This window comes from Balaenoptera acutorostrata, chromosome 7, assembly GCF_949987535.1.
Source record: "Balaenoptera acutorostrata chromosome 7, mBalAcu1.1, whole genome shotgun sequence".
NCBI classification, from domain to species: Eukaryota; Metazoa; Chordata; class Mammalia; order Artiodactyla; family Balaenopteridae; genus Balaenoptera; species Balaenoptera acutorostrata.
In genome coordinates this window covers 57,400,256-57,421,569 of record NC_080070.1, presented here as the reverse complement: position 1 = coordinate 57,421,569, position 21,314 = coordinate 57,400,256, and the positions used below count along the sequence as shown (strand labels likewise).

Sequence of the window (21,314 nt, the reverse complement as noted above, 5' to 3'; positions counted from 1 at the left end):
AACTTCAATAATTTTTATTTGGAAATAAAAGCCTTATATTCCACTTTCTCATACTCGTAAGAAGTCCACTCCTTAATGGGTTTCAACAAGTACCTGAATTCCTGAAGAGCTACTACTTAAACAAATCGTTCTGCCTTGAACAGTTGCTGGCAAATTAAAGAGGTTTACATGACTACCTCACAACTTTGCACTTCATAAAGAGTTGACAATTTTAATTGAATATGCCTCTAAAAAGATATAACCTATCATGAACATAAATAAAAAATTTGAATTAAGATAATTTTAAAAGAAGCAGAATTTACTACGTTCTGTTAAAGGCACAAACAGTTGAGGTATAGACACAGGATAGATCCTCCATTAATGAATAAGTAAAGAAAAAGAGTATTAGTATAAATAGAGTAGAATGCTTTAAATTGTCTTCTCAAATGGGTAGCTCTTTCCTTGTGATATTATCCTATTAAATTAAGCAAATCTTTTAATCATACATATTGCCAAATTGTAGTATAACGGATCTTGAATTGACTTGAAACAAAATTAATGTAGGTATAACTTACAATGAGGTTTTACCATGCATAATGTGTATAGGACAAACAGGAATACTGTGAATCTGCCTAGTTTTATTTAATAATAGTATTAAGTCATTTATTCTTATACTTTAAAAATCACAAGTTGAGACCGAATTGAATACTTATCTTCTCCATTAAGCAATACTACTGTTAATATTTTTATAGTGAGGAAAGTAACACTTTTTTTTATAAGTTTTTATACTGAAGGAAGCATACTTACAGATTCTCTGACCATAAATGTTTTATCTTTGGAGAACATTTCTTCTGAAATAGTCAGCTCACGGTCCTTTGATTCTAGTATATCATCAAGATTACCCTTATTTGATAACAGAACTTCCTTTCCATCTTCTCCTAACTCTTTACTAAGTGGTTTAAATTCTTCTTTAAATTTCTTGTCTGTTGCCTCCAAAGTCTGAAGACCAACCTGACCTTGTGATAATTTCATTTCATTTAAATAATGTTCTTCCTGACAGAGAGCAGATGCTTGTTTTGAAGATGGAGCATCTTCTTTTTCCCCAGATATTCTAGATAGTTCAGTTTGCTGAGCAAATGCTATACTCATTGACACAATGACCTAAAGAAATGAAGCAAACAAAAAACGATTAGATCTATAAATACTACTAGGAATTTAAAAGCAAGTTACCTCTCAAAATTACACGAATTAGTAAAAAGATGGCCTCATGCTTTTAAACTAAAAAAAATCCTAGGATAAAGTGATAAGGAGATAAAGATTCTCTATTTTACAATGAATCTACTGTCAAAGTATTTTACTGCCTGCCTTTTAAAAATCAATAATTGTAAAAAATTTTTTCTTACCATAACAGCAATAAATGTTTGGTATAGAAACTTAAATATCTTTAAGTCAAGAAATACATTTCTATATAATTTTAAATGGGTTTAAAGTTTCATATTATACAGATGTACTATAAATTTAATCAATTCTCTATGTTGACATTCAGACTGAGTCCATTCTTAACACTAAACACCACTGTTATGAAATCTTTTAAACCATATCATTGCGCATATTCTTTCCGATTTTCTTGCAGTAAATCCCCAGAAGTACAGCAGGAGTGTAACAGGGAAGAGCCAATTTTGACTCCACCTTTCAATCTGTTTCTTTTACTTTAACCTTTGCTTTTTGTTGCTTTTGTTATTATAATCATACATAATGGCCTGCCTCAGGGAACCCTGCCCCTCTGCCTGAATGTGAAACTGAAGTGCCTTTGTTCAGCTCACAGGGAGACAATCTGACCCTGCCCACCTGTGAATGGCTGCAGAAAAGAAGAAATTAACACATCCCTTCCCTGAGGCTGGCCATTCCAGGAAATATCTGTAAGACTTAGGGCCTTTTTACTTTACTTCCCCACCTCTTCCCACTCTCTGTTCTTAAAAGAAACTGGCATCCAAACCCCAATAAGATGGTTTTTTGGAGACATTAGTCTGCCATCTTCTAGGTCTGCCGGCTTTCCGAATAAAGTTGTATTTCTTGCCTCAACACCTCATCTCCCGATTTACTGGCCTGTTGTGCAGTGAGCAGAGCGAGCTTGGCCTCAGTAATACTAGGTTTCTGTGATTAGTGAAACCTAGCGAGGCCCTGCGCGGCTCCCAGGCACGGAGACCTTTATTTGTCCCCCATTTCTTGCAGGCAAGACTCCAGCCTCCATGACCTTCCCTGAGTTCCAAAGGGCAGATTCCCACAGTTGCTCATCAAGGGAGGAGCAGCCAAGAAACCACCTGAGTCGAGATTAAAGGGACCAGAGAAGGTCATCAAGATTAGGAGACCAACCACCTGAGAGGAGACTAAGGGAGGGCGAGCCCTGGGTACACCCTGATCTTGTCAGAAACCTCACCCTTAAACTATTGTTTTAAAACTCCTCATCAAATCCTCCCGGGGTGGGACACAGTTTTCGAGGGCAGGAGCCTGCCTGCTGTGTCCCCCTTTGCCTGGCAATGCAATAAAGCTATCCTTTTCTATCAATACTTCATCCCAAACTCTGTCTCCGAGATTTGATTCGGCACCAGGGTACAGAGAAGCTGAGCTTTTGGCATCATTGGTAAGGATGATGATACAATTCAGTCTAATCTATTTTACTATCCACTTCAACTGTGATCCTGAATTCCTGCTTATTTTAGTTCCATCTACCACAGGTACTTAGAAATTCTGACTAGCAGCCTTGGCTCCGACAAGTCTAAGCCTCTGAGAACCAACTGTATGGATAACTTTATTTTGAGCCCCATCTCCACATATAATTTGCAGTGGGGGAAGCCTGATTGCCATAGTCTAAGATATAAGATACAGCATGCCTGGGATTTGAAACTTTTGTGCCTATTGACCTTCAACCTTTTCTTTTTTGCCTGTTGGTCCTGGCCATATAACTGAACTATCCCTTTAATGTCCTGTCTTTTCTTTTTTTCTTTAAATTGGGGTATAGTTGCTTTACAATGTTGTGTTAGTTTCTGCTGTACAGCAAAGTGAATCAGCTATATGTATACATATATCCCCTCTTTGTTGGATTTCCTTCCCATTTAGGTCAACACAGAGCACTGAATAGAGTTCCCTGTGCTATAAAGTAGGGTCTCACTAGTTATCTATTTTATACATAGTAGTGTATACATGTCAATCCCAATCTCCCAATCCATCCCACCCCGCCTTACCCTCCTTGGTGTCCGTATGTTTGTTCTCTACATCTGTGCCCCTATTTCTGCTTTGCGAATAGGTTCATCTGTACCATTTTTCTAGATTCCACATATATGTTAATGTCCTGTCTTGAACCTGATTTGCATATCTGGGGTCCTGATTCCCACCTGGTTCCTGCTAGCCTCTTTCCTCCCAGTTGCTATGTCTTCTAGCAGCTGAATGGAGTCCTACTTCAGTAGAATAATGCTGATGATGACGGACAAGTACAACAAGAATAAAAGCAGCAACAATCATTTATCAAGCCCTTGTATTATTTCATTTAAATCCTACAATAAGCAGCTACATAGCACAGGGAGATCAGCTCCGTGCTTTGTGACCACCTAGAGGGGTGCGATAGGGAAGGTGGGAGGGAGACGCAAGAGGGAAGGAATATGGGGATATAGGTATATGTATAGCTGATTCACTTTGTTATACAGCAGAAACTAACACAACACTGTAAAGCAATTATACTCCAATAAAAATGTTAAAAAAATTTTTAAAAATAAAAATGAAAATAAAAATCCTACAAGGTAGGCACATTACCCCAATTTAATCAGATGAGGAAACTAAGGAGAAAGATTAAGTAGATTAAGAGATTGAGTGATCTACTTGTCTCTTTGACACCCAAAACAAAGAGCAAATAAATGGTGAAAGGGGGGTTGAAATTTTGCCGTCTTACCTAGGTCCACCTTCTAAAATGTAACATTACACTATTACTTCCACATCAGAACAAATCCGCCTGGAAGATTTATTACAATTGAATTAGGAAGAATAATTATAACAGGAGTCAGTGCTGAGACAACTGAAGCACAGCAAGATTAGGAGCCATATCAATGGTAACATATGTAACAAATGTTAGAGATTTGAATCACACTGTGTCTAATTATAGAGCTCAAGCACCTTAAACACTCTCTATATATTATACTGTTTCTGCCCAGACAATCCACTACTACATCTCACCTACTAAATTGGGCTTCCTGGATGCCTGTGCCAGCTTACCCAGAACCAGGGTTTGGTGGTAATGTTCTGGACACTGTCATCTGGAAAACATGCCCATTACAGCAAAATATCAAAGACAGAGATGAAAGAATTAGTGAACTAGGCAATACAGCTTAGCAAAACATACCTTCAATCTTATCTAACTAGTGGTCAAGGCCTTAAAACTGGCCTCTATTTTAATCTCTTGTCTTGAACCTGATCTGCCTATCTCTCAATACTAAGAATGCAACATGGAAAGACAAAAAGATTAAACATATGAAAGAGAAGCAAAGAGATATGAAGAACAGTGAGAATATTCAACCAACATCTAATCAAGAGTTCCAGGAGGACACACTAGAGAACAATGGAAAGAAAATATTTCATGAGATAATGACTGAGAATACAGAATACACCACTCCTAAGATTCAAGAAGGCCAATGAATCATAGAAGAACAAATAAAGAGAACACCAAAACCAAAAAGAAGACCTTAAAGTTTCCAGAAAAAAAATGTATTCCCTACGAGGGAACAACAGTTAAAACGACAAGCACTTTCTCAGCATAAACAAGAAAAGTCAGAAAACAATGGAATGTTATCTTTACAGTTTTGACATAAAAATAACGGTCAACCCAGATTCAAATGGTGAACAAAACCATCTTTCATAAATGAAAAAAAAAATAAAGATATAAAATGAAGACAAAAACAGTTTACTCTGAATAGACCATCAATAAAAGAACTTCTAAAGGATGTCCCTTAAAAAGCAGAAAAATGATCCTAGAAGTTAAGGCCTAAGAAAGGATTAGAACATTAAAAAATTTTTTGTAAATATGTGGATAAATCTAAGCACTGATAGGTATAAAGCAATAATAACTGCATCTAAATTGTGGAAGAAAAAAACACTAGATAGAGATTTGTAATTCCAGTCAGCATAAAGTAAGCTCACTATGGCCTCTCTCCCACCAACTGCAACTGAAAACTCTGAACAAAATACAAAAGCAAACTACCTGAGAATTCTGAAAAGTAAACAAAAGCAGGGAAATAGCAGAGGGAGTCAAAACTTGGAGAAGAAGAAAAAAAAAAACTTGGAGAAGAAATCTGTATAGAGAGGGTGACACAGAACTTGTGGTCTGAACCTAACTGGGTTGTCTTAGTTTAAAAAAAAAATTTCACAATCTCCACAGGATTATAAGACCTAGAGTCTACAGAATCAAATATTCAAAATGTTCAACATACAATTCAGAATTAGATGACATATACTTTGTTGTATATCAAAATTGTTGCCAGGAGATACACTCTAAAAAAACCAAACAAACGCTAAAGGACGTTTTTCAGGCTGAAGGGAAATAACACCAAAGGGAAACAAAGTGTGAAAAACAGCAGAATACAACATTCTTTTCAAGTATGCATGGAGTATTCAACCAGATAGAACATATTTGGGGCAACAAATTTAAATGAAATGAAATCATACAAGGTATGCCCAACCATGAAGAAATTTAAAAATATTATATTAATCAAATCAATCAATAGGAAGATATCTGAAAATACCAAAGATATGGATATGAAACAACGTATTTCTAAATAATCTATGAATCAAAAAGGAGGTCAAAAGAGAAAGAAAAGATTTGGATTGAATGAAAATTTGTGGAATGCAGCTTAAAGAAAAACTTAAAGGGAAACTTATAGCATTTAATGCATATATTGGAAAAGAAGAAAGGTCTTTTAGGAAACTAGAAAAAGAGCAAATTAAACCCAAAGCAAACAGAAACAAGCAAAAAATAAAGAACCACCACCAATGAAAATAAAACAAAAACCATTTAAAAAACCCCAAAAGCTGGATCCTTGGAAATATCAATATAATCAATAAACTTCTAGCTACACTGACAAGGAAAAAAGTGAGAAAGTACAGATAACATTCAGATCCCATAGCCATTAAATGATAAATGGATACTATAAACAGCTCTACCAACAGTAAATTCAACAGCTTAGATGAAATGGACCAATTCATTGAGTGACACAAACTACCAAAGCTCACTCTAAAATAAATACATCACCTGAAAATAACAAAATCTATTAAAGAAACTGAATTCAGTTAAAACAAAAAAAAAATTCCAACAAGGTAAACTCTAGGCCCAGTAAGATTCATTATCTAATTCTACAAAATATTTAAGTCTGAAATAATACCAGTACAACATAAATTCTTCCTGAAAATAGAAGAAGAGGGATTTTATGAGACCAGCATTATCCTAATATCAAAACCAAAGACATTATAAGAAAATAAAGCTAGGGAAAACATTCCTCATGAAAACAGAATACAAATATTCTTTTTTTCTTGGCCACACCATGTAGCTTGTGGGATCCTAGTTCCCCACCAGGGACTGAACCTGGGAATTCCCCAGACAAACAGTCTTGGCAAAGTATTATTAAATATTGTAGAACCCAACAATATAAAATGGAGGAGACTGGCTCCAAAGGGACATGAAAACACTTTGGAGGTGATGGAAATGTTTTAAATCTTGATTGTGGTGTTGGTTTCATACATGCAAACATTCATTAAAATTCACTAAATTTTGCACTTATAATTAGGGAATGTAAATTTCATGTAAATTACACCTCTATAAGGATGATTACAAGCAAACAACAAAAAACCTGACCATATGTTAAGTCACAAAACAAACTTTTGAAATTCTGAAAAACTGGTATCATAAAGATCACTTTCTTTTGTATATTTAGATTAGAAATGGATAACAAATAATGAAAAGAACTGTGTGGTTTGAAACAAACAAACAAAAAAACAGACTCAACTACCTTGTAATTCTCTCCTTTCTATTCACCACCATACCATCTAACCAAATTTCACCTGTGTTTACAATTAACTCTGCCTACTCTGTGCCTGTGTAGCTGAACTTAATTGAGGAGAAAAATAAAAAACCAAGCTGACTGGTCTCATTTTAAATTCACAACCACTACCCTTGAAATGAGCCATTAGTGATACTGGGTGATTCTACTCAATTTCCCTTGTCTTTTCCATTTCTTATTCCTCCTCTTAGCCCTTTGTTCTCTTGTTTTCTCCTTAAAGCTCCAACATCTTCTCTTCCTTTCTCATTCTCAGGTGCCGACTTTGCTTTTTATTTTACTGAGAAAACAGAAGCAATCAGAAAAGAACTTCCACAGTCTCCAAATACTGCATCTGAAAACATACCTGAATCATGAGTCAAATATTCTTACCTTCCTTCCTGTTTTAATGGATTAAACTACCATGCTCCTATCTAATGGCAGCTTTTCAGGGGATTGCATCTCTTCTCATCTACATTGCTCCAGCAACTGTTCCTCTCTCTCTAATCAGCTATTTTTTTCCCTTTCTCCTCAATCACTTCTACTAGCATAGAAATACGATGTGATATCCTTCATCTTAAACAAAAACAAACCAGCAACAACAAAAATCCACTACTTGACTCCCTACATCACCCTTTAGCTACCACTGTACTTCTCTCCTCCTCTTTCAAGTAAGACAAAGTAATTCCTCATTCTTCTTCTTCACTCTCTCTCAAATCCAATGTAATCAGTTTGTCTTTACCATTCCATCAAATGTGTTCTTGTGAAAGCCACCAATGATTTCACATCGTAAAATCCAATGATTTATTTGCACTTCTAATCTTTCTAGACTTACCAGAAACATCTGACACAGTTTAATACATTCTCTTCTTGATACACTTTTATTATTGGCTTCTGTGATGTAATCTTTTGTCCTTTCCATATTTAATTTACCACTCTTTCTTCACCTCCTTTGTTCTTCCTCATTTCTCTGACCTCTAAACATCGGTACTGGGCTTCCCTGGTGGCACAGTGGTTAAGAATCCGCCTGCCAATGCAGGGGACACAGGTTCGAGCCCTGGTCCGGGAAGAGCCCACATGCCGTGAAGCAACTAAGCTCGTGCACCGTAACTACTGAGCCTGTGCTCTAGAGCCCATGCTCTGCAATAAGAGAAGCCACCGCAACAAGAAGCCCGCGCACCGCAACGAAGAGTAGCCCCCACTCACTGCAACTAGAGAAGGCCCGTGCACAGCAACCAAGACCCAATGCAGCCAAAAATAAATAAATTAATTTAAAAAAAAAAGAAAAGCATTAAACATTGGCATTCTCTAGGCTCAGTTCCCAGGCCCCTGCTCTATTTACACTCACTATATTAATATTTTTCAATATTTTTCACTGCAACCATGGTAAACATACACATACAACAACAATAAAAAAAATTTTATATTGTGACCCAAAGCATACATAGGTACTTGTGTGTATATGTTTTATATAATTGAACTTTTCCATTAATATTAAAATCCTGGTCCCAAACCAATAAATTGATTTCATGACTTAAAAAGAAATTATATCTCACAGCTTGAAAAACACTAGATACTAACTAGATACTAACTACTGTATTTACATGTCTAGTTTTATCTTAGTTCCTGAACTCTAGATTTATATATCCAATCACTTCCTTAACACTTATATTTACACATTTAATAAGTGTTTTGCATTTAACGGGAAAGCTGAATCCTTAAGTCACCCACTCCTCTCCAAAAACTACTCCTTTGCGTTCCTTTTCATCCTACATCCAACACGTAAGTAAACAGTAACTCCATTCTTCCATTTGCTTAGGTCAAATTACCTGTAGTATTATCTTCCCTTGAAGGGCAAATCCTTGCCCCTCTTTCCCTGTATTTCTTCTTCTTGTATCTAGTTACATCTGCTGAAGAGATAAATCTGTACCAGGACTTCACAATATTTCTCCAAATGGAACCCATGAATACAGAGGTGGCAGGACTGAATCAAACCATCCTCCAACTCGGTAAAGCTGGCAGTTGGGCAGGTGACCTTCACACTCTTGCCAGTTCTCCCTGGACACCTCTTGAAGACATCCACTGGAGAACTGTGGACTTTTTCTTTTGCATCCCACTTTCTTAAAAGGTGCTCAATCTGTTATCTTAACAATTCACTCTCTCACTTCCATCTGGATTCTCCCCTAATGTCACTTCAGAAGTGAGGCCTTCTGTGATTACCCTATATAAAATAACACCATCTCACTCCCCATGGAATTTCCTGGTCCTATTACCCTGGTTCATTTTTTTCTTCATAGTATTTACTACCATCTGTATATTGTCTATTTGCACCAACTAGAATGTAAGGTCTATAGGAGTAATGATTTCATCTCTTTTTCCTCTGTTATACTCTAGCATTCAGAATACTGCCTGGCAGTGAAATGTTAATGAATGTCTATTTTTTCAGTAGTACATATCCAAATCACAGGCTGAATCTAATGTTATCTATGTTGGGAATCACTACCTCTACTGGCTTCTTCATATACCCTGTGCTTTGAAAACAATGTTTCTGTCTTTTTCTATATCGTATGTGAGGGTTACAGGGTAGAGCATAATCCCATCTGTACTAATATAAACCATCTATACTATTCCAGGATCAAGCTGGGCCATCAAATGTCTCTTGGATCACAGTACCTTGGCTGCCTTTGGAACAGTTTTCACTGACCTGTACTTTGGTAATCTGCTATCAGCTTGGATAAATGATGCTTCACAAAACACATTTATATCATCACCATTATCATAGTAGTAAGACTACTTTGAAAATGTCACTTATGAGTCTTTACTATCTTCTAGGTGCCTTATATGTATTAGTTCACTGAATCTTCACAAGAATTACTATTATTTCTATTATTCTCCTCTGTTAACATAGAGGGAGCTGAGATTGAAAACTTACGTAACTTTCCTAAGATCACAAATCTAGTAAAGCAGAAGAACAAGAATTTAAAGCATGGTAAATCTTATAGCAAACCTCATGTTCTTAACTACTACACTATGATGCTCTGCTATAAACATTTCACTTGAGAAATTTATGTAAAAGGTAAGTACAAAAGAAAACCTGCAAGTCTCTAAAAGAACTAGATAGTGAGAGCTATATAAAAGTGATGGTGCCTCACTTTTTACTGTGAACTAAATATTCAATTCAGATATAGAAGTGAGTAGATCTTTATGGCCCACATACTTCCTTGAGTCTTGACCTCCTCATCTAATTTATGTTTAACCTAATTCCTTATGCATTTCCTGTAAATTCTGTCACTCCTTCCACTTTAAAATGCACATACTCCACTACGATTGTTACATTGGAACAGTTTAAATATTATAAAAAACAAGCAGACAAACTCAGAATTCAACTGTTCCAAAATAAGAACCCAATTAGGTATAAGTATTTTAAAAGAGAATACAAAGACAAAAGAAATGGAATCATAATGGTATACTAGGTGATATGCTTGGTGTTCAGGAGATTACAAGAATAGCTCTGGGCATAGCAGCCAAGAGCATCTACAGTCATTAACATCACAATAACTTCTCTGGGAGGAGGTAGGCAAAGGTAATACATAAAAGACCAAGCACTTTTCTCATTTCCTACCATATCCCCCACCTTTAAGGAAGGCCAAACTCCTTCCTATGGTACTACTCACAAGGTAACAAATTTATAACTCTGAAAAGTTTCTAATTGCTATTCTACATCAAGAGAAGAAAGCGTTTCTTAAAGAAAAATTCACAGAACATTCCACTCAAAGGCAATTGTGGTTAATACCAGTATCTGATAACTTAAATGAGCTATGTATAAAATTTACAACAAAGAATAAAGTGCATTACCACCAATAAAACATATGTTTTTTGAAGGCTAAAGGGGAATACAGACCACAATAGCCTTCCAAATAAACTATAAACTTACCTTAGCTACTTCTTCTTCTAATCGTTCTTGGTACTGCTTTTCCAGCAACTTAACCATATTTGTTTCCTGTTTCACTCCAAATTCACCAGAAAACTAAATTAAAAAGCAAAGTATGACATATTTATTTACACTAATTATACACCACTTATTTTTAAACTTCTACTCTCAAATATCTTCAAAAGATTACTATTTTTTAGAAAGCTTCTGAAAAATTTTAATAAATTTCTGCTCCCTTAATTAAAAACAATAATTCTAGTGAATAATTCTAGTGTACAATTCTACTAAATAATTGTACTTACTATTGTGAACTTAACAAAGAGGCAAAGTGAGAAATATATTTACAATTACTAACACACAGTTCTAGAGTGGGGAAAAGATACTTCTTAAATATAATTAATAAGATGTGCATGTATTTAATTTTAAGTAATGTTAACAGTGGCTATCTTTGCTGACATTATAAACAAATTTCTTTTCTTCTTGGTACTTATTAATAGTATCCAGTTTTCTACAAATACAAATTACTTTTATAAACAGAAAAAAAAAGAATGGTTATTTAAATGTAAACATGTTCTTGGCAAGAAGGTACTTCTTTATTTACCAATTATCTGAATGTCATCCAAACAGATATTCCATGTGGGATGAATGTGGAAGAACTGAGAATGTGGCCAATGTCTCTCTTCTATATCCAGAATGAGAGAGGGCAATGATCTTTTTCTGTAGGACTTAAGAACTAAAAATTTACTGAGTGAAGATCAGGGTTTTACAGTTATGTTTGAGAAAAGTGGCCACAAATTGGGAATATATACAGTGCTGAGGAGAGGCAAAAGGTGGTTTAGCTAAATGAGATATACTGTAAAAGATGAGGGGCTTTTCTATAGCATATGGCCTGTGCTGAAGAAAGCCTCATCCAATGTCCCAGCCCTAGCATACTGAATTTTGGGAATTCCTAAATACTATTCTAGAGACAGCCTAGTTCAACTCCCCATGGTAGGAAGGAAAGCTGTTTCTCTTTTCTGAAACTAATTTGTTATAAAGTTCAGGGCACTGAAACTAATTTGTAATACACCCTATGTCATATAAAACAAGACAAAGTTTAAACTAGAACATATTTAGGGGGAAAAAACACCTCTTAATTTCAACTTTCTTGTGTTTTTCCTATGCTATGAAAGTACATCAAATTTCTTCACTTACATATTCTTCTGGGTCTTTTATATAAGGTATTATCCTCATATTTACTATACTTAATTCTTAGCAACTATTTACTGGATAATTATTAAACCACAGACATAAAAATGACAGTAACAAAAATAAAATCAGTGTACATAACAGTTTAAAAATATAATACCTCTGTTGCACCATCAATGTTCTGTTTTATACAACTTCCAGGGTATACTGTTTTCTGTACATCAGATTCAGTAATTACCATTGAATCAATGGAAAAGCTAAAAATAAATAAAAGAGGATGAAAGAATTAGTGTTGTGTGTAAATTTTACTGTTAGTCCAAATTTACAGCATGCATAAAATGTGTATTGGGGCAATGGAAACAAGAATGACAGGTCAAGAGTTACAGGTATTGTAACTTAAGTCATAGTTTTGACTGATTAAAAATAAAGCAGCAGAATTAAATGACAGAATATTTTAACAGATTACCCCTGAATTTTATGCCATTGTATAAAGTCTACTACAAAAGCATGACATGGAGCTGTTTGTAAGTATTAACATTTTTTAAAAGTTACCTATGCTATTATTGAGTAAAAAAGTTTATAAAATCTCATTTTTATTAAAAATTTACACACACACACACACACAGAAAAAAGTCTGAAAGAATACACATCAAAAGTATCACTGATGGGCTTCCCTGGTGGTGCAGTGGTTAAGAATCCGCCTGCCAATGCAGGGGACACGGGTTCAATCCCTGGTCCAGGAGGATCCCACATGCTGCGGAGCAGCTATGCCCATGTACCACAACTACTGAGCCTGCGCTCTAGAGCCAGCAAGCCACAACTACTGAGCCCACGTGTCAAAACTACTGAAGCCCATGTGCCTAGAGCCCATGCTCCGCAACAAGAGAAGCCACCACAATGAGGAGCCCGCGCACCACAACAAAGAGTAGCCCCCGCTTGCTGCAACTAGAGAAAGCCTGCACGCTGCAACGAAGAAGCAACACAGCCAAATAAATAAATAAATAAATAAATAAGACCTTCATTAAAAAAAAAAAGTAACACTGATTACCTCTAGTGGAATAGGTGGGCAGTGACAATGAGAAAGATTCTTAATTTACACATAACCACTTCTGGAATTTTTTTGTTTTTAATCTATTTATGTATCTTTTGGTATTCATGTCCTTATTCTAGATTGTACTGTATTTAGTCATTTCCAAATGTTCACTCTTACAAGTAAAGCTATGGTGTAAATCCTCATAAATATATCTTTGCACACATCTGTAGATGTTTCTACATAAAAAAATCCTATAATTGTTAACATTTAAAATTTTAATATAATGCCATCTTTGAAAAACTTACATTAATTTAACTCCATAACAGTACCATTTAAGTATTTTCTCAAAACTTCAACAACACAGAGTCATAACAGTCTTAAAACTTTCTTAGAACATGTATGTCTTTATTTTTGAGATTACACATTCTTTCAAATGCTACTGGTCGTGAAAGTTTCTTCTGTTGTGACTTGCCTATACATCTTCTATATTCATGTTACATGATCGTAAAAACTCATTTTTCTTGTCTTTATTCTCTGCCCTTTCCTGGTTCTTCTTTCTTATCATTTTGTCTGTTTCCTCATAGTTTCTTGCATACACTATTATGATCCTTTTGTTTCATGTCTTCTTATTTTCATAGCCCATGGAAAATCCTCCTGATTATTTATCCAGCTATGAAGACCCAAACTTCAAAAAAAAAAAAAATGCTGCTTAGTCCACAAGGACTTCAATTCTGTAATTTTATAGCATTTGAAAGTGTTTATCCCAAATTCAAAAAAACAGTCTGGCTAAAACCAAATTCACTGTTCCCATCTTACAAATTAAGGTCCTACCCTCCACCTGTCTGATTTCTCTGTTTATATTAATACATCATAAACCTCCATATTCTCTAGCTCAAACAACACAGGTCATCTTTCGTCTGCTTTGCTCCCAAGATTCCTTCTATTTCAATGTCTCATAGTCAACCCTTCATTTCCATTCCCCCTGGAGCCACTCCAAAAAACATCACTGCAGAAATGTGAAGTGATGGGCACTGAAAAATGCCAGAAAGACATGGGTTTATGTTCCAGCGCTTTGGCTGTATCGTCATGTTATATTCCTCAATCATTACTTTAAAAAAATTACTGTTTTGTGAATAAGTATTATTTTAATGATTGGATTGAAGTCCCCTGAGGTAAAGGACCACTTTATACACATCTAAAGTTTCCTCCATGACATCTAGCCAAGTCTCTTCCCAGTCATGGTTTCTTTTAATCCTCACGATCTCAGGGAAGTTTTTATTCCCTAATATTACTTAGACATGTTTATATATCAGCCCAAGACCACACAGCCAGTCAAAGGTCAAATCAGGAGTCAAATGTAGGTCTGTCTGACACTAAAGCTCATGGTTGTTCCAATTCCATACTATATCGCCAAGAGGTTTCTAGTATGACATCACCAAATATTTGTTAAATGAATGACAATTATTTTTCTTAAACTAGTTCAAGTCTATCTTAGGAGAACAGTATATTCTTTATTCAAAAAGTGCTATAGTTGTGTCCAAATATGTGATGACATTTAACAAGAAATAGCTATAAATACATGTTCATAGGAGTGAACATGGCAGTCAATAAGACTCATTTTTGCGGGGTGGGAGAAAACTAATGGTTTTAGTTGAAAGGTATTGTTAATACATTTCCAGTGATTATTAGAGAAACTCTAAAAAAGCATGATGAGCTGGCAAAAGCCCAAGTGCAAGAACAGCAAAGTAGGTCTACACTTCCAGAAAACTTCCTTTTCTTCATGCTTTGGAGAGAAAACATCACTAATTAAAGGAAGGAACTTGAAATACTGTAAGTGGTTATTAGAGAGTTCTTCCTATATACCTATTTTCTTTCTTATCAAAAAACCTAAAGTAATAGTTTCCAAATATCAATCTATGGACTGCCTGCATCAGAATTATTTTGTTACAAATACAAATGACCAGAATCCATCTCAAAACTACTGAATCTAACTCTTCAAATGTAAAATCCAGTAACTGTAATTTCAATAATAACAATGAAAAAATAATAATTTCAAACACTAATAATTTCAAAAACCTCCAATGTTTTTAATGAAGGGTAAAGTTTGGGAACCACTGACCTCAAATTAAATGGAAGCTTTATAAGGCTGTGCTAATGCTGGATAAACAATTCCAAAGCCTACATACAGACCCTGAATAAAAGATGGAGAAACAGAATGCTTCCAAAGAAGTGTGGAAATTCAGTATTTTGTCTCCAAAAAAAACCAAAACAAAACAAAAAAACGTCCTTGTCTTTAGGTTCCAATAACAAGTGCCTATAGAGACATCAGTCTTAGAGCAGCAGAGCCAGTCAAAGTTAGGTTAAATCTCTGAGGACTTTATAGAGCTAGTTAAATACTACAGCACACTTCCCTACTAAATTATAAACTGTTCATTCATTTAACAAGTATTTATTGAGCACCTACTATGCACAGGGAATTATTATAGGGTTTGGGATACAGTGAATAAATAAACAAAAATCCCCTTACAAAGCTTGAACTCCTTCACAGGGGACAGATAACAAAAACAAATAAATAAACCTCCCCTCCAAATATAATATAGACTTGTTTTTATTTTATATAAATACATAGTTTTGTATATATAAAACAGTTAATATAGAAAAATGAAGCAGGAAATTCATATACAGAGTTATAAGGGATGATTTTAATTTCAATAGGGTGATCAGGATAGGCCTCATGAGAACATGACATTTGAGTAAAGACCCAAAGGAGGTGAGTGTGTTGGGCATGGAAATACCTAGAGAAATATCATTCCAGGTAGAGGAACAGCAATGAGAGAGAAATTCATAAGGCAGGAGCATACTGACGGTTTGAGTATCCTGAGATTATGTGGCTTTATAATAGTAAGGGACAAGCAAGTCTGCAGGAGATAAATTCAGAGATAACAGGGACCCATTATATACGTCCTAGTAAGGCACAGTAAGGACAGATGAGCACTAGAATAGCATGATTTGTCTTAAATTTTAAAAGCAAAGTTTTAGAACTGTGTTGAGAACAAACTTTAGGGAAGAGTTAGAGTAGAAGCAAGGAGATCTATTGTTGCAGTAATCCAAGTGAGACACGATGATGGCAGGGACCAGGGGATGAGAAGTGGTACAGTTTAGATTTATTTTGGAAGTAGAGATAACAGGATTTCTTGATAGACTGGAAGTGAGGTTTGAAAGTGGAGTCACCAGAGATGGAGTTAGATGGCTGCAGAGGAGCAAATTTTGAGGGGAAGATCCAGTTGTATTTTGGACATGGTGAATCTGAACATTAGACAACCAAGTGGAGAAAGTCCAGTATGACTGGAATGATCATATCTTATATTCTTTGTGTATTCCCCATATCAAAGTAGCAAAGACTGGGCACACAATAAACAACAAGTAACATGCACACGGCCTGATTTAACTTAGCATATTCATAACAACAAGCATCTTTATAAAATAAAGGTGTAAGTAAAATTCCTATTATAAAATGTATTTGGTTTACATTAACATTTACTTCACACATTTCAGAGATGAAGAATTATCTCCTGTTCTTATTTCTTGGCAATGCTATAGCCCATCTCTTTCAAGCAAATTTGCTTAATTTACACTTTTTTCTTAAAACAACCATACTATGATTGTTACTAAGCTACAAATACTAGTGAATGAAATTATAAGTAGATGGATACCTTGGCTGAACTGTAAACTCATTAACAGCTTGTAGCCTTTCCTGCAAAGAATGAATCTCTGCCCCATAGTTTTCTTCAGTTTCTTTCAGTTGCTGCTGCAAAGAGGATACGAGGTTTTCTAATTCTTGAACTTGTCCTTCAAGTTGTTTAATTTTTTCGGTGTCTTGCAGAGCAGATAACTTGCTTTTATGACAAACATCTGAGTTACATGAATGGAAGAAAATGCACATTTCAATACAAATTTCTTAGTGAAATACCACAATCACTGTTTTGAATGTGCAGAGAATATTAATTCTTCTTTGAAAAATGTTTTTTAGTAGTAATAACTCAGGTATCAATTTAAACTCATTTAGACTGAGTACAAGAAAACATGAATAGTATAATTCAAGATCATTTCTTCTATCTTCATGGCTGCAGTACCCCTAAAACTACCAATTTTATGTCTTTAAATTGAAGATAATTTATAACCAGAGAATGTAAGAAGTGGGAAGACATGAGTAGTCTAAATCTTTCATTTTAAGGATGAGAAAACTGAGACCAAAGAGGGTTACAGTGAAATGCACAATGCACTAAGTTGTCTCAAATTTTAAAGTAAAAAATCAAATTACTGAGCATTTGGTATAAAAACACCACATTATGGTATATAATCAAAATTTACCAGTGTCTTGAAAATTTGTCATCTGAGGATGGGTTGATAAAAAGTCTGTTTCCTCTTTTGGTAGGTTTTCTTCTGCAAATTCAAGTTTCACATCACCTGTCTGCTGTCCTTGAATCTATTGAAAATAACAGAAGAAAAGCAGTGACATAAATATATGACCCAGGATTGTGAAAACTATATAAAAGCAACTTTACCTTTAAAATGTTTTTTCCAAAATCACCTAAAATTGTGACATTCTAATACAAATACTTTCCCTTCCAAGTTATTCCACGCTCTCTTTTGACACAGTGACTCACATCCCATTCCCTTCACAGCACTGATATTATATTAGTAAACATAATGTTCTTTCATAACCAGAAGGAATTTCATTTTACTATAAAAATAGAAGCTGCACAGAATTTTGGTATAAAGTTCATAATAACATTTAAAGTATGACTTGATCTCTGAAATTTCAACTCATACACAGTAAATTTTATATTATCAATACTTAATAACATACCTGCTATTAATCTCTGGATATAACCTACATACAACCAGGTAGCTGACAAATGTATGCTGTTCTTTATACAAAAGGAAGGAAAAGAGCAAAACCAGATAAACCTCAGCTTATTTCCTTAACTATTAAAACTAGGCAGGGCTTCCCTGGTGGTGCAGTGGTTGAGAATCTGCCTGCCAATGCAGGGGACACGGGTTCGAGCCCTGGTCTGGGAAGATCCCACATGCTGCGGAGCAACTAGGCCCGTGAGCCACAACTACTGAGCCTGCGCGTCTGGAGCCTGTGCTCCGCAACAGGAGAGGCCGCGATAGTGAGAGGCCCGCGCACCGCGATGAAGAGTGGCCCCCGCTTGCCGCAACTGGAGAAAGCCCTCGCACAGAAACGAAGACCCAACACAGCCAGAAATAAATAAATAAATAAATAAATAAAACTAGGCAGCAATATGTCAGATGTGTGTGTATTAATTTAGTCATTCCTCAAATATTTAATAATCAGTCTACTATGTGGCCAGTATTGTGACAAGGGAGAGTAAGAATATAAAAAGAGAAAAAAAAAAAAAGGTATATCTGCCCTCACAGAATTCATCAACTAATTGGGGAAGTAAAATCAAACAATTAGAGAAGCATTAAATTATAATGTTTGACTAAAGGGCAATAACAGAAGAAAGACTGATGTGGGTCTAAGTAATTATGGAGGAAGTCAAATTTGATTTGGGCCTCCATCATTTCGGGCAATGATTAGGAAAGTTTACATGGAAGAAAGAATAAGAGCATTTGTGAAAGAATGACCTGCTATAAGTAGTGAAGACAATGATCTTGAGGGACGGGGGAAATTGCACTAGATAAATAAGACAGGTATAAAGAGCATCGTAAAAGCAAGGGATGAGTTTGGACTTGCTACACTAGATGAACAAAGGATACTGTAGAAGGAGGTGAGCAACAGGATAAAAGCTATTTCCCATGAAGGCTATTTCAGTTGGTACTACTCTTATCATGTCCTCTACCCCACTCCTACCCGCTGTGTACATTTCAACCAAGGATCTTGCCTCCTACTTCCTAGAAAAAATAAAGCCCATCAGGTAAATACTTCAGTTTACAGCTCAACCTTTCTATATTGTCACTTAATTCATTCAGCAAACATACAGTAAGCCTTTACCGTGTGCTAAACAAAGCACTGTGCTAAGAAGAGGAAATGAAAATAAAGAGAAGACTTCCTGATTCTGAAGGGTTTAGTGGGGTTTAGTCTAGTGGAAGAGGCAGAAGAGTAAACAATTATAATAACATGAAAAGTAATGTAATACAAATGAACCTTTGTACAAGGAGCTATGGAACAGGAAAGAAAGGAAGGTAATCAAGTATTTAAAATGGAGAAAGGTAAGTGCAAAAAAATTAAAAGTACAGATATTAAGAGAATAGAGGAAGAAATTTCTAGTCTAGGAGGATAGGTAAAGATGACACAAAGGGTAATCTGGGATGAAGTGAGAGAGTGGCATGGACATATATACACTACCAAACGTACTAGCTAGTGGGAAGCACCCTCAGCACAGGGAGATCAGCTCAGTGCTTTGTGACCACCTAGAGGGGTGGGATAGGGAGGGTGGGAGGGAGATGCAAGAGGGAGGAGATATGGGGATATATGCATATGTATAGCTGATTCACTTTGTTATAAAGCAGAAATTAACACACCATTGTAAAGCAATTATACTCCAATAAAGATGTTTAAAGAAAAAAAAAAGTGACACAAAAGAAATAACATTTGAACCAACTGGAATTATAAGTAGGAATACACTAAGCAAATCGGAGGGGGAAGGGCAGTGTTAGACAGAAAGAACAGCATGCAAAAAAGCCCCAGGGGTCTGAAAGATATGGGTGCATTTTGGAAACTCTAAGTATTTCAATATGGCTAAAATGAGGAAGAGGATTAGTAGATGAGGCTAACAGGTTAAGCAGTGATGTACTGCCAACTGACTCATCCCAACCAACCTCTGGGATGCCTCTACAGCTGTAGCCAACTTGCTGGGATAAAATGTGAAATTCACTTTTTTATCTATTGTGCAGAAAAGAGTTAACACAGAAGTTGTGAGATTTCTATCTCTTTACAAAGGCCTGCTTACAAGTCTGGCCCTTGGCTGGCATCTGGAAACTTAGCTGGTAAACGGTTCTCTACACTAATATAAAAGTTTCCCTAAATTGTAAGAGAGTCTCGTGCCTGGACTGTACAAGCAATATGGTTTATGCTGAACACATGCTTTCTTTCTGGAAGTCTGAATTTGGTATGTTCTGGCAGAAGTTGCCTATCTGACTGACACCTGATTAAAAAAAACTACGGTTTCCTAGGCTTAGGTGAGCTTCCTTAGTAGTCAAAACTTAGCACGTATCGTCACAACTGCTAGAGGAATGAAGTGTGTCTTCCTGTGACTCCACTAGGAGAGAATTTTAGAAGTTTGTGCCTATTTCCTCCAGACTTTGCCCCATGCTCCTTTTCAAACCTTTATGGGGCTGATTTTGCTCTGTATCCTTTTGCTGTAATAAATCTTAGCCTTGAGTACAACTATTATGTTGAATCCTGTGAGTTCTTCTGGTGAACCACTGAACTGAGGAGTGGTCTTAGGGACCCTCAGCACACCCATACTCTGCCTTATTATACAGACACGTAAGGTGTAAGTTTCACTGATACAGGGAATGAAAAAAATAATGAGTTGTCTTGGTCTTGTTCCTCTCCTTTTACTTCCACATCAACTGACTACCAAATTCTTTAGGTCCTTCCTTAAAATATCTTATGAATCGTCCCTTCTTATTTCCTACCTCCCACTGCCACCAGATTAATCTCCCTAAAAGTTCAACTTCATGATGTCTAGACCATGATCACAAATCTCCAACAGCTTTTTAATGTCCACAAAAGTGTCACCAAGCATTCAAAGTTTGGTACAGTCTAACCTCTCTAATCTTGAAGTCCATTACTCTCCAAGCAATATGTCCCTAATATATCGCACTTACACCTCCAAGACTTTTATCATATCACCTCTTCCACCTGGAATGCTGTTCCCCTTCCCCTTCCTTACCTAAACCTACACATTTTTCATGGTCCAATTCAAGTCCCACTTCCTCCAAGAATTCTTCCTTAATTATTTGCACCCATACTCATCTACATATTTGCTTAATTCCAAAAGTACTTGGCTTTTATTTTATTTTTTATTTTTTTGGCTGCACCTTGCAGCACGTAGATTGGAGTTCCACAACCAGG

General features: G+C 35.8%; 1 protein-coding gene across 14 annotated transcripts in view; it reads right to left on the bottom strand.

Moving 5' to 3' along the window:
• Positions 1-21,314, bottom strand: part of AKAP9 (A-kinase anchoring protein 9) — a 153,911-nt gene that overhangs the window by 74,306 nt on the left and 58,291 nt on the right. For all 14 annotated transcript variants that reach the window (XM_057549560.1, XM_057549558.1, XM_057549563.1 and 11 more), the window contains 5 exons: positions 17,576-17,690; positions 16,918-17,116; positions 12,332-12,428; positions 10,987-11,079; positions 787-1,140 (listed from right to left, as the gene is read on the bottom strand). In XM_057549560.1, the coding sequence (XP_057405543.1) occupies positions 787-1,140; positions 10,987-11,079; positions 12,332-12,428; positions 16,918-17,116; positions 17,576-17,690 (858 nt within the window). The remainder of the gene's footprint in view (positions 1-786; positions 1,141-10,986; positions 11,080-12,331; positions 12,429-16,917; positions 17,117-17,575; positions 17,691-21,314) is intronic.